The following is a 17,796-nucleotide window of genomic DNA, read 5'->3' as shown; positions in this document are numbered from 1 at the left end:
AGGGCAAAGGCAGGTTCAGGAATGGTGTGGGTTGGAAATCAAACCCTTGCATGGACAGATGTAGGCAAAGCCACACACTTCGCAATCTTGAATATCCACTTAGTTACCCTCTCATTTGAGCCTCTTTCTTGTAACTTACAGCCTTGGTATGTTGCTCTTCTTTGGTTTTGTGAGTGTTATGAGTATTAAAGCAGTTTGTAAAAACACACACAAGTAGGGCTTGTACTTCCATGTGCCTGAATTACATACAGTACGTTTCCGAGCACAATTTAAAGTGTTGGTGCTGACCTTTAAAGCCCTAAACTGCCTCAGTTCAGTATAACTGAAGGAGCGTCTCCACCCCCATCGTTCAGCCCGGGCACTGAGGTCCAGTTCTGAGGGCTGCGAGAAGTGAGGTTACAGGCAACCAGGCAGAGGGCCTTCTCGGTAGTGGCACCCGCCCTGTGGAACGCCCTCCCACCAGATGTCAAGGAAATAAACAACTATCTGACTTTTAGAAGACATCTGAAGGTAGCCCTGTTTAGGGAAGTTTTTTAATGTTTGAAGTTTTATTCTGTTTAATATTCTGTTGGCAGCTGCCCAGCGTGGCTGGGGAACCCCAGCCTGATGGGTGGGCTATAAATTTATTATTATTATTATTATTATTATTATTGACTCTTCTCTTCTCCCTCCTAGTTGAGTATGTTGTGGAGTATGACTATGATGCAGTGCATGATGACGAGCTAACTATTCGAGTTGGAGAAATCATAAGGAATGTGGCAAAACTAGAAGAAGAAGGATGGCTTCAAGGAGAGCTCAGTGGGCGAAGAGGCATGTTTCCTGACAACTTTGTTAAGGCAAGTTCATCGCAATTCTTCACTATAACAGTTGTGCAACTTCAAACATTAAATCATACCTGTACTACTTGACATTAAGCTTGGAGATCAGAACTATTTCAATAATGATACAGCTGAAATTCTAGAGTGGTGTGCGAAAACCTTTGTAGGAAGAAAGACCTTGATTAGTTCTAGAAATTGGCTGGGACTATTCTGAAGAGTTGTAAATTTAAGGCTGTGATTTGTTTTCTTTCGTATTGCAGCTTACTATTGACTTTCCCTATTTATATTTTATGGCATTTTCTTCTTAAGGTTGCAACTTGCAAAAGCTCTGAATTGGAACCCATTCTATTCTTTAATGCCAGTTGTATTCCTCGCTGCAACTGACATAACAAATGTGCAAGGAAAAAGTTACTAGGTTCATGCATATTGCATCACAGTGGGCCAAACTTGACATTACGGGTGACTGATGAAAATTGTATCCCTGCATCTAGTTACCCCCTTCTCAGCCTTTATGTCTGATTTAGCTTGTACCAATATAATGACTTTAAGATGGTGTACTAGATGCAGTTGGATGGAAAATGGATAGTGTACAGAGTCATTTATGTTTGGTACCTCACTAGTGGCTTTTGGTCCAGAAATGGGTTTGGGTCTTGTCTCCCTCACTTCTCCATTTGAATGGGTCTTCTCTCTGCACAGAAGCTTGTACAGAGTGGTTTTGGAGCTAAAGTTCAAAGACTTTATAAAAAATGAATATCTGTGGCCAAGATATTTCTCAATCAATGCAGGGATTCTTCTGCACTGTATAGAAGTTTTCATCCTTCTTGAATATTTACCTGCTTTGTTGTTTGCAACCACCATCTGACATTCTGCAATTTGGATTGTATGAGTTACTTGTTATTTTGCCTAACATAATGACTCCTTGAAATCTCATAATATAATATAAATTTAAAAGGAGAAACAGCTGGTGGTGAAATGGGATGGAGAAGATTCTGATCCCCTGGATATCATGACTTGAGTGTGGTGAAAAGAGCTGTTAAAACAGAATTGGAGAATTGGATCTGGCCAGGTGGCCAGATCCTGATCTCTTCTACCCCTTGTGGGCCAGATGAGCAGGTGGGCAGCCAGTCACTTGACACGGCCATGATGTCAGATGATGGGACCTTTTGGCGGGTCCTGACAATTGCTGGGACTTCAAAGCACCATGCAAAGAGCCTTGCTGGGTGCTTTGAAGCACCACCTGCCAGCTGATTGTTAGTGCTTCAAAGAGCTGAACAGGGCTCTTTGCAAGGAGCAAGAGGCTTGCAAAGGGCCCTGCTCCATAATGTGCAAGCCCCTTCAAGGATTGCACAGCTGATGTCAACTAGCTCCCTTTTACTGCCAGTCAGCTGATGGGCAGTAAGAGCAAGCCTCTTTTACCCAAGCACAAACAGGAGCTCAATTTAAGGTTCCTGATTCTACACTAGTATGATGGGGGAGATGTTATAGTTTGGGGAAACAAAACTGAAAGCCAGATTGGGACTGCTGGTGGGGCCTCATCAGGCCCATGGGCTGATGTTTCTCCATCCCTAAGCTAAAGGATTCGAAATAAGGAAACAAAGCCAAACTTCCACATTTTCAGGATGTATGTAGAATATTTTTCATCAGGGCTGAAGGGCACAATTTCTCAACAGCAGGATGACATGCTTGATGTCCTATTCTGAGTAATGAAATGCTGTTGATGTTGTTGCACTGAAACAAATTGCCTGCCAAGTATTAGGAATGTAATGGATTCAGAAGGGTAATGGACTTCAGAATACCCTCAACAATTCTACAGTACAGATACCTTAACCTACACTTTAAAAAAATCTTGCTTTCACATTTGGTACTACTGTATTTTAAAACTTGAATTTCTAGAGCTGTTGTTGGCCTGTCAGAATGAGAGTGTAAGTTACCTCAGCTGCCAGGTGAGGTGATGTTAAATAATGAACTTAGCAGCAGTGGGCTTTCTTTGTTCTCCCAAAAGCTTCGTTTAGCTCAGGGGTGAGGAACCTTCAGCTTGCATGCCCCTTGTGCCCCTTCAGGCTTCTCCACGTTTGTCCGCTGAGGCCATTTCAGGCAAGCCACACCTACCTGCCCTACACCTGGCATCATACAGGTGAGGATGGGGCTTGCCCAAAACCTGCTTTGTGCGGCTCCCAAAGTGCCTGGCAACCAGCTGTTTGTCAGGAGCCTTTGAAGCGCTGCACAAAGCTGGGACCCAGTTTCAGGGGGCATCCCTCTCTTTTGCACCAGCTGATTGTGTGCCTGAGCCCAGTGCCAAGCAGCCTCACCCCCCTTTGCACTGACTGAAGGGAGAGTGATCCTGCTTAGCACTGGATCCCCACTTTGGCAGTGCTTCAACTCAGCAGGGTCACTCTCCCTTAGCATCAGTAGATGGGCAGTGCTCGAAATTCCCAGGAAGCCTTTTGATGTGCTGAGGAGGGACCCTTTCCATTGTGGTATGATTTGCATAAGTAAACAAGCTGTGAATGTGGTTAAATGGATTGCTTCTCTCTTGGCGAAACCTCCCGTTAAATTGAGAACTTTGCAGGTAGCAACTGAAGACAGTCTTTCAGGGTGAGACACCTTGTGGCTGGCAAGTTTTACTTGTAAGGCTTTCATGAGCTGGTTGATTGTTGAAGGGGCTTCTCATGGTGATCTTGCTTTTCAAGAGTGCAAGGGCCTCTTTTCTTGCATTTTCCTTCATTTCTTCTCATAATTATATTTTTGTTGGCTTGCCAGGAAGAATAATGGTTTCCCCCCCCTTTATTTGAATTCTGCTGCATCATTTTGCTTTTTAGGAGTGCAGGCTGAGCATGGGGGTGGGGAGAGCAGACTGGAAATTACGACAAAAAGAGGGTTTTTGCCGGGGGGGGGGGGATGCCCTACCTGTGCATTCTGAAGTTTGATTTTGTGTATCTGATGGTATTTGGTATGGAGAGAAGAGTGTAAGTGGAATAAATATTCTTATATCTTGAAATAGATAACAAAACCATTCTGGGTTTTGGTCCTGCCCACTTGTGACCGTGAGTGAGATTTACTGAATGTGTGTTGTCTGCTTTTTGAACTGAAGTCTGTAGCACAAGACAAAGCGTCTTTAAGATCTAGCCCTTCCTGGAGATGCTGGGGGTTTAACCTTCTGCACTCAAAGCAGCTGCTCTGCCACAGAGCTACAGTTTGCAAAGGAAGAGCATTTCAGAGAGGCTAAAGCGTACCCTATAAAACTGCCTTTCACTGACTCTGACCATCAGAACGCCAATCCAGTTCTAACTGGGTGTTAGAAACAAGCCAGCTTGAAGCCCTAGCATGTTCCCCTCCCCCACCCCATCATTTCATTTCCAGATTGAAACTGACTAGTCCCCCTGCCCCCCCCACCAGCATTTTCACATTACCATTATTGCCCTGCTTCCTCCTGCAGCAAGAAGGTTCACATAAGCAGGAGTTTCACCTTGGAATTTCCTGAGTGCCACACGCTGTACACATTGTTTTATCGTGAGTACTTCTGGAGAAAGCAGCTTTTGGACTGCTGGGAGTTCAGCCCTGTAAAACTGCCACTTTTTACTCACAAGCTGAACATCTGAAGAGCAGTACCTATTCTGATTTCTCAATCGCTGCCAAGATTACGTACAGCATACATACATCATTTTAGGTATTTGTAAGCTGTCTTCCCATAGTCTAAACCATGCTCAAGGAGGCTTACAACATAAAAAATTACAAACACAACAAAAGTCACCATTAAAATAAAGCATCAAAAAGTACACAGCCAAATTGAACCATTTCCACACAAATCATAATAAGATCTAAAATACAGATACAAAAAAACCCTGCAAAACAGCAACAATCCCCCCCCCCAAAAAAAACCACTTCTAACCCAGACCCAGTGCAAGATTACTGGCCTGTACTCCTTCCACTATCAGGCAGCAACACAGAGTATGTTTCTGTCTGCATAACGTCATTCTTTGTAAACTATGGATTATATTCCTATTTCTGCCCCTCCACACCCCATTCCAGCAACATCTCTGTGGTCCCTCAGGTAATCCAGAAGCTACTGAAGGCCTGGAAGACCCAGTCCAGCCTCCAGAGCAGATTTTGGGGGCTGTGAGAAGAAGTCCTGTTGAGCGAATGGAGACCTTTTCTGCTCATGCAGGAACAGCATTGGATTCAACTTGCAACCTTTATCTTTCCAGTAAATAGGTCATGAACACCCCACCATTTGTTCTTTCTGCTAGTACTCTTAAAAATATTTATTTTGACTTTGTGAAGCAGTTTATCAAGTAAATGAATCTTTTGCATAAATATTTCTGATATTAATATTGCAGACTGAACTGTTACTTTGATTATCTGTTCAAGGCACTTAGGCAAATGAAAGAGCTTTTTATTTATTTATTTTAAAACTTCTTAATTTTTAATTGTTTGTGCTCATGAGCTGTGATTGGAGCTCCAGTTCGCTGCTGGAGAAAAGGTTGGTGATTTCCTTGTGCAGAAGCAGCTGCTGCTACAAACATCGTATGAACCAGGAAGCTTGCTAGTTGATACTTGAACTTTGGCCAGAGCAAGAACTTGGCTTGAAACTTGGTTCAAAATACACAATACTCACAGACTTACCTGGGTGTGTTCAAGCAAATATGTCTTTAGAACCAGTAAGTTCATTTTTCCCTTGTTAAAAGCAGTGATATAGTATGAGGATCACAACCTTTTGTGAGTAGTGGGTTGAACCTGGTTAAACTGTTATTGTACTCTGATTTTTTAGAAACAATTAAGCTGAATGTTTAATTTCATGACCTAGTCTGATGTAATGTCTGTAAATTATGTGAAGTTTCCTAGGTTTACATAACTGCCTAGTATAGTTCAATTTTATTATGCTTGGATTCAGATGCTGCTTTTAATTTTTTGGCAAGTTGTTAATATTTTTTTTCATGAACTCATGAAGATGCAGCTCATCTGAATTTACATACTGGGGAGTGGAGCTCCTCACAGTGTTCCTGCTTTGTTCAGGAAGGCTTGCACTGGTTTTTTTGGTACAATTTTGCTTTGGTGCTGTCTTCTAAACTTAAAATACAAATAGGCACTGGTTGTTGGTTATTTCCTTAACTCTTGCGCCTAATGTGACAGTTGCTGTAAGGAAAAACTTTACTTCTCTACTTTTATCGTCAGTGCAGAAGTTCTTAAATGTGGTTTTGCCTTTGTCAGTCCTTTAAAGTGTTTTCAAATCAAATCTCTCCTATATTTGTTATGGCAAAGCAAATCTTAGATAACTCTGAGTTTATATAGAGGTTTAAATAAATGGTTTGGACCAGGAATGACCCTTTTCTGGTACATTATGAGGAATGGTTGAAGGAGCCGGGTATGTTGGCCTGGAAAAGAGGAGGCTGAGAGGAGATATGAGAGACATCTTCAGATATCTACAGGGCTGTTCCATGGAGGAGGGAGCAAGCTGTCTGATGCTTCCCTTCCTTCAGTGCAGGGCTATAGCTTGTTATGAATATTTTAGGCTCCTGTAGTCAATCTCTCTTCTCACCCCACTGCCCCCCTGTTCTTATCTTTACTAGGAAGTTAAGAAAGAGACGGACTCTCAGAATGATGATTTGCCAGTCAAGAAGGAAAGGCATGGAAATGTTGCCAATCTTGTTCAGCGCATGAGCACTTACGGGCTTCCAGCAGGAGGATTCCTGCCCACTTCCCAGTCTAAAAGCTTCAAGAGGAGTATGTAATCATTTCCTTGATAGCTAGATAAATCTCTTGTTAAGTGGTGATATCATTGGGGTACTCTCAGATCATGTGCAAATAGGTCTTGCAGGTTGTTTTCCTAAATTATTTCAGAAAAAATAATAATGCAAGGATATCTGTTTAATATATGATAACATTGTCACTCCATTGGCAGGTATTATACTGCCCTCCCAAACCATTATAATTCAAATACTGTCATACTTTTCTTATTCACATGTTGACATGTTTTTTACATTTATTTTTTGAATTCAGCTGGTGGAAGAAGTTGAAATCTGATCACAAATTCTAACAGCCATGCCCCACTGCTGTTAGAATGTACAGTTACTACAGGAAAAACCTTTTGTACGTGCTGGTAGTTAGATAATCATTAACAGGATCCTGGTAAATGGGCTCCTAGCCTGATACAGCAGTCTCTTCTTACATTCTAGACTCCAGTCATTTTCCATCTGCTTGGCAGCAGCCAGCAAGGGTATCTGCTTTTCCCATCATGTTTTCTATTGAACCGTTAGCAGAACTCTTCCATGCCACTCCTTCTGCTCTCTTAAGTGTGTGTGGTGCCGTGAGAATAGTCCTTAAGAGATCTTCAGCAAGTTTCCCAAATGTCTCTACAAATATCCCTTCAAATATCTGCATTTGGCCTGTATTAGTGCTGATTTCAGGAGGTATTTCTCAACATTGTTCTGAAATGCCTTCCTCCAGAGCCTCATGACTAGAGGATAATGATGATGCACAAATATGGCTCACTGAATGAATGCATCTTCACATGACATACAACTTTGCAATAAGAGGGTAGAAAATTTCCCCTTTGGCAGTATGTTTGTGCAGATCCTTAGAGGGATCCCAAACAAACATGTTTGTAGGCACACTTTTAGAAGATCATGAACTTGTTTCATTCCATTTTCAACAGATACATGGATTATGCTCTACATCATGGAGCCTTGTAACCAGATACTATGTGCTGCAAGTATCTGCCTGTTCATGTGGATTTACTCAGTTTCTATTGAAACTGCTGTCTGCTAACTCATCTTTAATGATTTTAAGGACACCCATTTCTGAAAATATTTATGTGTTTCACTAATAAACCAACACATAACACTTCCTGTATTTGCACTTGAATAGCTGCAGTTAGGAACCATTGTTCACACGCAGCTTCAGCAGGTGCAATGATAAGTATAGTTTCTTTTACAGATCTGTTTAATTTTGGTTCCAAATGCAAGTCAGGACACAATTGATTGAATGAGTTCAGTGTTCCTTTCATTGTTAAATGCCCCATCAATTTCAAGATGTCTCCTAGCCACCATCTTGAATTGAGAGTCCCTTGCAATTCTCAACAGTTTTTCATGTTTAGAAATGAGTAATGAAACTAAAATGAACACCTGTGCTACATTTCAGCATTCACAAATGAATTTCAAATTGATCCACACAAAAATTGCTTGTTCTAGGCAACCAGAAAGAAGGCATATATATAGGATAATTTCCAGAGGGTGTCACTACAAGGAAGAGTTTACAAGCACCTGCTTCCTGCTTTTAACTAACTGGTTTATCATTGCACGCAAAAAGAACAATTCATCCTTTGGGGACATAATGACAAATCACCGTTAGTTTAGGACAGGAACCCTAAGGCTTGCTGTTGCTTGTTCACTTAACATTCAGCCATGGTGTACATATAGACCACAAAGCCTGTGCTATAAACAATATGTTAGGTTTTAAGCTGCCATGAGAGTCCTTGATCATTCTATAAGAATGCATATCTTAATGGCTTAATTCCAAAATGTAACATATAAAATTGTTTTTAAAGGTAAACTTCACTTTGAGTTAATTTGTTTCTCACTTTCAACAGAATCGAAAAAGCGGCAATGTAAAGTTCTTTTTGAGTATATTCCTCAGAATGAAGATGAGTTGGAGCTCAAGCTTGGAGATATTATAGACATTAATGAAGAGGTAAGCCATTTTACAGAATTATGGGGGATAAAATGAAAGTTGTTTCTCACAGAAAGAAATAACTGAACTATCCACATAAACATTGGGAAATTAACCAAATGGGATAGTCAGAATGAAGATGTCGACAGTTGAAGATAACCTAGAAATAGATACTTAGAAATTAGAGGATTAGAGTATTTTGGAAGTATGTAGTATACATAGTGAAATAATGAGGAAGCTAGATTTGATAAGAGGAGGATGTGAAGCTGCCTATTTTATAAAACAAATAGACTTGACTGAGAAGGTGGTAAGGCGGTTTTGTCTGAAATGCATTTCGGGATATAAAACGTCATGGGAAAATAATGGAAATAACTTGCTTAGTGTTCAGTCGTGACAGATTCCAAGTACTTGACAAAATGCAGGAAGCACTTGTGATCTGTTTAAAATCACCAGATTGGATAATTCCACTTCTACATCCTCAGGAAGATGAATTGGAACCCTGCAAAAAACCTCAGGCTTATCTATTTTATTTATTTAAGACATTTATATACTGCTTGATTATTCATATTTCTAAGCACTTTGCATAAAAACAATTCACAGAAAATCACACACACAAACTTACCATGAAAATGAACACTAGCTTAAACTTCCTGCTGGAACAATACAACCTTAGTTGTGTGCCTGAAGTTCAGCAAGGAAAGTCCTTGTTTAATCTTAGTAGAGAGGGAGAGGCACAGGCTTGGGGCCTCCACATGGAATATACAGCTTCTAGTAGCTCCAGGGTCTTCCTCCCCCCATGCAAACAAGAGCCCCTGCTCCAGGTCAAGGCCCATTCAGAGTAGGATAGGCACCCTGCGAGGGCCATAGCCTGGAGGCAGGGCCTAGGGAAAGCCTCCAGGCCCAGAGAGAGCAGCCTGGAGGACCACGTCTGGTCGTCGGCCTGAAATTCCCCAGCACCTGGCTGTTTGCTTCCCCCATACAAGTTGTGGCAAGGTATTGCTGGAACGAGTCTGGTGTAACGTGAATGGAGGGACAGGGGACGGGTTTGGTGTGTGTTAGTTACAGTATCCAGCTTGGAAAGGGTGAAAGTGGAGACTCCTTCCCGCCACATAACAACTTGAAATGGGCCTTTGATGCTACTCTTTAGCACAGGGGTCAGTACTTGTTTAGGAGGGGGCCGGTTCACTGTCCCTCAGACCTTGTGGTGGAGGGGGGCTTCTCTCTCCCCCGGCCCCGGCCCCTCCCCCTTGCTTTCCTAACTCCTCCTCTGCTCTGCCTGCGCTTTGGCGACAGTGGTGGCGCCTCTCCCTTTCAGGCCAGCTTTCCCTGGCGCGGGGCCAGATGGCGCCCCAAGCTCCAGCCAAAGCCCCACAACGCCCGTCACGATGCCCACAGCGCAGACATGGACGGAGAGGTCGGCGGGTGGGTGGTGATTCTGAGCCGCGCCTCAGCGCGAGGGCTGCAGGCTTCAGATTGGCTGGCACCAATCAAAGCCCAGCTCCCTTCCTCTGCAGGGTGGGGAGAAGCCAGGAGAGAGGAGGTGCCACCGCGGTGTGTGTGAGGGGGGGGGGAATGGCCAAAAAACAAGAACCGACGCCCGGAAAAAAAATGCCCCCAAAATGGCACAGCCTGAATGATCACGCTGATCCAAGCAGCGATTCCAGGACCATCCGCAGGCCATATCCAGAGGGCTATTGGGCCAGATCTGGCCCGCGGGCCTTAGTTTGCCGACTCCTGCTTTAGCCCATTCACGAGGGCTGCATGTGGTTTGCCCTGCTAAGGCTCTTTCTCTTTTTCTCTTCTCTCCTCATTCTGTCTCAAGCTTGGTCGTGGTGGATGGCAGAATCTGCAGTGGAGAAAGCTAGACTACTTTATTTGCTGCCTTCCTAAGCAAGGGCAGGATATTAAGCCATTGTTGAATACAGTGGTGCCCCGCAAGACGAATGCCTCGCAAGACGAAAAACTCGCTAGACGAAAGGGTTTTGCGTTTTTTGAGTCGTTCCGCAAGACAAATTTCCCTATGGGCTTGCTTCGCAAGACGAAAATGCCTTGCAAGTTCTTGCGAGTTTGTTTCCTTTTTCTTAAAGCCGCTAAGCCGTTAATAGCTGCTAAGCCGCTAATAGGCGTGCTTCGCAAGACGAAAAAACCGCAAGACGAAGAGACTCGCGGAACGGATTAATTTCGTCTTGCGAGGCACCACTGTACCAAGGCAGGAGAAACCCTCGCTGTGAGCAACCTGTGTTCTGTTTGATCCCCCAGTGCTAATATTGGATACATATTATCCAATATTGAATTCCTGACGGTCTTCTTTAATTGGCATATTACAAAAGCTGTGAGTTAATTTTGCCTTTGTGATCATCCTTTCTACAGGTGGAAGAAGGCTGGTGGAGCGGAACACTAAATGGCAAATTAGGACTATTTCCTTCTAATTTTGTAAAAGAGCTGGAGGTCATAGATGACGGAGAAACCCATGAAGACCCGGATGATGCAGGTAGCGCATCTTGTGTTTGCAGACAGTTATATGGTAGGAGAAGAGGGCAGCAGCTCCAATCTTCACTCGTGCAAAATGGGTCAGTTATAAAAACAGTATTTTAATAGACTAAAGGAAAAAGGTATGCTATTTTCTGAGGAAATGGTTGCTCGGTATATGTAACAATTTCTGCAAGATTTTTTTGCTGTTGTAATGTATGAAGGTGTCAACCGTCAACTGTAATTCTATTTTAGTTCAAAAATTTAAACCAAGTTAAAACAAAAAGTAAAACTTGAAACAAGTCCTAGAAGCAGGCTTTCACATACGTATTAAGACATTTTCCTCCTTAACATTGCTTGTTAACTATTTTCACACATTTCCACACAGAGCCTGTTTTTCCTGACCCGCTCTCACCTGTAACCCCACCAGGGAATACTACTGAGTCTGGGCCTGCACTGATAGCACAGCCAAAGAAAATCCGAGGAGTTGGGTTTGGAGATATTTTTAAAGAAGGTTCTGTGAAGCTTAAGACAAGATCACCCAGTAATGATTCAGAAGAGAAGAAGCAAGATAAGGTATTTTATTTTCCATGTGTAATTTGTGATGGCATCTTTTCCAAAACAGCAACATTAGTTACTACTCAGCATCTTAAGCGTCTAATAGCATTGTAACTTATTTGCTGAAGATTTTTATTCTATTGAAGAGTTGCTGCTTCACAGACAACCTTCTGCAACAGTTACTGTTGGCGGCTTTTATGTAGAGCAGTGGCAGGCACAGAATTGTTAAATTGCACAGTATCCCACTTTTTGCATTGGGAGAGGAACATCCTTAGTTTCTAGTCTTTGATCGTTACAGGGAGAAGTTTGAAAATGTGACAGTTTAAAAAAATCTGAAGTTGGGATGCCAATCAACTAGTCACGGCCAAATGTTCTCAGATATTACATGAAATGAAAAATGCCCTTCTGTAGGTGGCAGAGCAGCCTCCCGTTTGAATGGTGTTGTTGTGTCCACTGATAGTCAAGGTACGAGTCAGGGTAGGGAGTCTGTGGTCCTCTAAGTGTGCCTGTTGAAACACGTTTGGATAAAATCAGTTCCTGCTGTAGCTGTGCTTTTCTCAAGGCAGTTTTGGGTGGGCACTTGCCGCATTAGAAGCTGTTGTTTCTCTTCTATACACGTATCACAATAGGCAGATTCACCTCGGGAAGTATATTGTTCAGTAACCTGCCAGGCTTACTTTTGAAAGAGAAAGTGCAGTCTTTCCATATGCCCAGAATTCCTTGGTAGTAAAGCAGTTTTTGTATGTGTGCATTTTACACGTGAGCAGCTGTGATTTCTGATGTGGTAAGTGTAGGTGCAAAGCTGCCTTGAGAAGACCCCCTCACATAGTTGAGGTTTGCTCTCTCTCCCCTGTGGGTGTTTCATCATCCCATTCTGGTAGTATAGAGGTTTCTCCTGCTCTGCTATTTGACAGTGAATGGAGAGCTGTCTGTTCTGCATGATTCTCTATATGCGACGCTTACCTTGGTTCTGGTGGTGCCACCTGTCATTCGCCAATGCTGCTGTTCCCTCTGGGAATGCTGAAGCCTCATCATAGACCTTGGCAGCTCTTAAGGATAGAGAGTGCACCATTAGAACACAGACCAAGCTGGAGGAAGCACATTCGTGTGCTCCATTTGGAGAGGATTAATTCTTAAACTAGCAGCCATAGAAATATAAATGCAAATCCAGGTAGCTTGACACAGAAAGCAGGTACAAATTGTGTAAATGTCTGCATATTACCTTTAAGGAACACTGCTTTGATTCCTGTACAGTGGTACCTCGAGTTACAAACGCCTCAGGTTACAAACGCTTCAGATTACAAACTCCCCTAACCTGGAAGAGTTACCTCGAGTTGAGAACTTTGCCCCAGGATGAGAACAAAAATCATGTGCCAGTGGCACAGCGGCAGCAATAGGCCCCATTAGCGAAAGCACGTCTCTAGTTAAGAACAGTTTCAGGATAAGAACGGACCTCCAGAACAAATTAAGTTGGTAACTAGAGGTACCACTGGGGTAGCATTTTAGTTGGCAGGTGACTGTTTCCAAGTCAGAAACATTGCTACTGTTCCTAAACTTAAGTAATAATTTTCCAAACAAGAATAAAATTCTTGCCATATGTATTACATTATAATGCTTGTTCCACACCTTGTTGATCATATGGGCAGGAGCTTCAATTGCAAATTCAGGTATATTTGGCTCTTGCCTAGGGACCGTTTTTAACCTTCACATTTCTTGTGTAGCCAATATTTACTCATCCATCTGGACCAAAAGTAACCCAATTTCCTGGTGCAACGAAAACAGAAATTGCAACTGAGGTAGCAAAAACAGAAACAGAAAGCAAACAGAAAGGTATTGTTTTATATTTTCATGTTGTTTTGTGATCTTCATGTTAAATCTTTAAAGTAGAAGCCATTATTGAAAGGTTTGCTGTTAAGGCTGTGCAAAACTTCAGCAAGCCAGTGTTTTTCTCAGACGCTTCCACGAATTCCTCATTTGACGGATGAACAGCCTGTCCGGCTGTTAGTCTACCTCTCTGTCCCTTTACTACCAGCATGATAATGTAGCCCCTCCAACCCCAGGCTCTGCGGGAGGCTTTCTCCCAGCCTGCCACCTTGATCGTGGGAGGCTTCTCTCGGCTTATGGTTTAGCATTCTGCCTCTTCTGTCACCCCTTCCCTCAAGACGCTGCTTTCCTGCTGCCATATTAATCCCCCATCCATCAGCCACCCACTGCTATTTTTCTAGAAAAAAAGGTGTTGGGACTCCCTTGTTCTCTTCGAATGACAATGGTGCCCACCTGAGAGGTGCCGGAACTGAGTTCCAGTGAGTTCCCACTGAAAAAAAAGCCCTGCAGCTGCCCACCTTCTTGGGCCCCATACGCCATGGTCTCCATACCAATTTGGCAGGGGTTGAGTAAAGCTTATGGGTGACAGAAAAATACCCACACACAAACGCAGCATTTCTGCTTTATGATGGTTTCAAGGACAGAGAATATTGCAAGACAATGTATGCAAGCACATGGTAGCTACCGTATTTTTTGCTCTATAAGACTCACTTTTTCCCTCCTAAAAAGTAAGGGGAAATGTGTGTGCGTCTTATGGAGCGAATGCAGGCTGCGCAGCTGTTCCAGAAGCCAGAACAGCAAGAGGGATCACTGCTTTCGCTGCGCAGCGATCCCTCTTGCTGTTCTGGTTTCTGGGGTTCAGAATATTTTTTTTCTTGTTTCCCTCCTCCAAAAACTAGGTGCTTCTTGTGGTCTGGCGCGTCTTATAGAGTGAAAAATACGGTATATAAAATCCACATGTTGCATCTTTGTCTATCCTCCTTGTTCTCTTTCTTATCCTTTTAGCTCACTTCCTCTATACTTCTCTTTCTCTTTATGACTCAGAATTTGAAGCCACAGCTGACTATATTTTACTTGCTGCTCTTCTGCTACCAGTGGACTTCCCCCCCCCCGCCCCCGCCGCCAACTCCAGCTCACCAATCCTTGCTCCCTCCCACTGCTATTTGCCCATCTAACTAGTCTTGTGGACACATCCCTGATGTTCTGAGGAACCACCAACACATTGTTGCCAGCTAAATGTTAAACAGTGGTCTCGTTCTGGGCAATTACATGTCGGATTTTAAAAGTACATTTGTGTTCAATTACTGTAAATTCAGCATTTTTTACTAGCTATTTTGTTGCCATCCATCTCCCCAATGTCCTACTGGTGAGCTTTAAACACTGGCATTCATGCAACAGGAGTGCACTGGGCGCGCATAATATTTATACTTCTTTTTTCAGCTAAGGAATATTGCAAGACCTTATTTGCCTATGAAGGTACTAATGAGGATGAACTTAGTTTTAAAGAAAGTGATATTATTCAAATAATAAGCAAGGTAAGACATTAATCCATGTTCCTTTTCTGTTAGTTCTAGGCATGCCAAAGTGAAGTTTCAAAAGTTTTTGGATGTTGTCCAGTAAAATTAAGTTTTGAATGCTTTTTAAATTGTTTTTACAAAGAACTGTTTGTTGTTCTAGGATACTGGAGAGGCTGGGTGGTGGAAAGGCGAGCTTGGTGGAAAAGAAGGAGTTTTTCCAGATAACTTCGCAGTTCAGATTTATGAATCAGATAAAGATTTTCCTGTAAGTTCTCACTATCATTTTATAGAAATCATGTACCCCTACTTCAAGGCAGAGATAGAACAAATACTGAACATATTTAGCTCATTAGTCATTTTTACTCTTTAGGCCTCATTATTAATTTCTTTAAAAATTACTTTTTTAGTCATAGCACTTAAGTTACAGAAATATAGGCAACTCTTGAAAATTATACAATACCTGTGGCATTTTACAGACTAGTAATGGCACAGTTTGTCCCTGGGTACATCCAGTAAACCAGAGGTGTCCTTAATCCAAGTGCAGCTAACCTACAGCAAAGAAAATGGACTTGCTGGGTACACCTGGGGACCGTTGTCTAAGTCAGCATATAGCATTCAGCATTATAATTGACCCTCAGTGGGATTGATATCATGTCCCCTTTGCAGAAGCCAAAGAAGCCACCACCTCCTGCAAAAGGTCCAGGTATGCAAACCAAGATTTTATCTCTTTAACTTTTGACTAAAAGAAGAAGAATTGATTTGGAGCTGGTACACTGTTCTATTGGAGATACACAAGTTTGTTTTTAAAGCCCTGCCTTTTAGTTTAAAATAGTGCTCAAGGTGGTCCAACATTAAAATATACTTAAACACAGTTGACCAGTATTAAAGATCATAGGGGAAATCTTGCTATGGCTGAGATTGTATGAGTTCTTAACTCGCAATGTGTATGTAAGCATAAATACCAGTGTGTTGCATGAGTTGCTTTCATGTGATACCTTGAATGTTATGTATCCAGCATTTTCCTACTGTTCCCTTTGTAGCAATGCATATAATAGTATAAAGGGTTTTCCATGACCATGTGATGGAATTATTTCAATTTATTTTTACAAGGACTGTGGACTTAACACACATTTTGAAATACTTCTACTTTATTGTGTTGCCTGCCATTTTTGTATAAACTTAAAAACTATAAGGATTCTGATTCTCCCTTCCTCCCTCCCCCCCCCAAAAAGAAAAAAACATAGTTCCTAAGTTAATTATTGGCTTTGCATTCAGGTTTAAAGCCAGAGTTTCTGATGGCAGAGAAGAAGTTTCCTCTTCCTAAGAATGAAGAAAAAGGTAAAGGCCAGTTTGATCCCTGATCACATCAAGACAATAAATGACTGACACAGTAGTTTGTAAAAAAAAATTTTTTAAATGTACATGGGCGTGTCTCTGAACCTGCCACACCTGACAATTTCTCTGTAGTTGACTGCTACTCTACACTCCCCAAGAAACCTTCCTTCTTCATCCACAGGGCTCACTGACGGGGAAACCTTCACTGCATCTTTGCCAATTCTTAACATTTGGTGCTTCCGCCGCCTGCATGGGCTTCCCCCTCACTAGGGCCTCGTAAAACATGCCATTCTGTCTTTATGCTCTGTCACTCCTCTGTCAACCATCTCAAGGGCCTGCCAACTGCAGAAGCAACACCGGGAGAAGTTTGCTCTGCTGGTTTATCCAGTTCAGAGCTAGGAAGACCGGTAATCCAGTGTGGTTTATTTTCCTCTTCTGGCACATGCTCACTGTTTCTCTCGCCCCCCCCACCCCCTTTTAATGCTTCTCTTGAATAAAGTTCTTAATTGAACTCTGGGCTATCTATCAGTCAAAGGAGATGCAACCAAGTAGGATTTTAATTTACAGCATGCTGAGTTTATTTTATATAGAGACTTTGTGATACAGAGGTCTGAGAATTTTATGGAATTACTTTACACTACTCTATTTAAACATTTATAGTCTGCCACTCTGTTGAAAAATGCTCACAGTGGTGTACAATTAAAGGTTAATTACTAAAACTGGAATAAACCAATTCTAAAACCAGTCATAAGAGAAGAAGTGAGCCTTAGGGCAACAGTGGGGAATCTGCAGGTCTAGTAAACCCTGCCATGTGTTTTGGGCAAACCGCCCCCACGTGCCAGTCATCTAACATTACAATAGGGCAGAGAGGGGGGGGGCGAGATAGATGCCTCTTTTTTGTGGTGATACAGTTGCTATTTGCCATACCAACCTTAGCTCCATTGGACTGTAGCTCCCAGAAGGTGGGGCAAGTTCTCTTTGAGACCTCAGACTTAGCCTGGCAACTGTGGGATTACAGTATTAGCTACAAGGGCATGCAGTAGTCTTTATTGTTTGATGCTCGTACAATTTTTAAATGTTTCTCCTTATTTTATTTTTCATCACGGTGTGTGGTGTGGTGTTCTACTGCTTTGTTTGTTACCCTGGGCTCCTTTGGGAGGAAGGGCAGGATAGTAACTCAGGGCTCCACATATGTCAAGACTGGCAAATGGTGGACTTATGAAAACACAGCATCAAAGCATTATGTGAACAAACACTTAAGAACCTTGAGCTGGCATGTTCCCCCTTCACGCAGGCTCTGTACTTCAAATGTATTTTTTGGTGGCAATATATTGTCTGATGTTCATGCAAACAAAGAAACTATGGGTTGTTTTTGCTCTGCAAGCCAGCTTGTAAACTGAACCTTGGAGAGATTTCAAAAGCGTGTAGAAGTTACAAGATTCCACCCTCTTATTTTGGGCACTTAGCAAATTGATTTGTTCTTTCCTAGCAGGTGAGTATCCAAAGCAGCTAGGGAGACCCAAGAGCTTTTAGAACTACAAAACTCAGGTTTTTGAAATTTAGAGAAATTGCCTATAAAGCATTATAAGAGAAAGATTATGGCTTCTTCT

At 42.4% G+C, this 17,796-nt stretch overlaps 1 protein-coding gene across 4 annotated transcripts in view; it reads left to right on the top strand.

Moving 5' to 3' along the window:
* Window positions 1–17,796, top strand: part of CD2AP (CD2 associated protein) — a 38,838-nt gene that overhangs the window by 6,470 nt on the left and 14,572 nt on the right. The window contains exons 2-11 of one of the 4 annotated variants that reach the window (XM_080997403.1): window positions 676–836; window positions 6,386–6,539; window positions 8,404–8,504; window positions 10,854–10,974; window positions 11,383–11,528; window positions 13,232–13,340; window positions 14,775–14,869; window positions 15,012–15,116; window positions 15,518–15,554; window positions 16,127–16,189. In XM_080997403.1, the coding sequence (XP_080853529.1) occupies window positions 676–836; window positions 6,386–6,539; window positions 8,404–8,504; window positions 10,854–10,974; window positions 11,383–11,528; window positions 13,232–13,340; window positions 14,775–14,869; window positions 15,012–15,116; window positions 15,518–15,554; window positions 16,127–16,189 (1,092 nt within the window). Of the gene's footprint in view, window positions 1–675; window positions 841–5,446; window positions 5,477–6,385; window positions 6,540–8,403; window positions 8,505–10,853; window positions 10,975–11,340; window positions 11,529–13,231; window positions 13,341–14,774; window positions 14,870–15,011; window positions 15,117–15,517; window positions 15,555–16,126; window positions 16,190–17,796 lie in introns of those variants that run through there. The other 3 variants (XM_080997401.1, XM_080997402.1, XM_080997404.1) reach the window with 3 other exon arrangements.

This window comes from Podarcis pityusensis, assembly GCF_964106645.2.
Source record: "Podarcis pityusensis genome assembly, chromosome: 3".
NCBI classification, from domain to species: Eukaryota; Metazoa; Chordata; class Lepidosauria; order Squamata; family Lacertidae; genus Podarcis; species Podarcis pityusensis.
The sequence above is the reverse complement of the archived record's forward strand: the minus strand, read 5'-3'. Positions and strand labels throughout refer to the sequence as shown.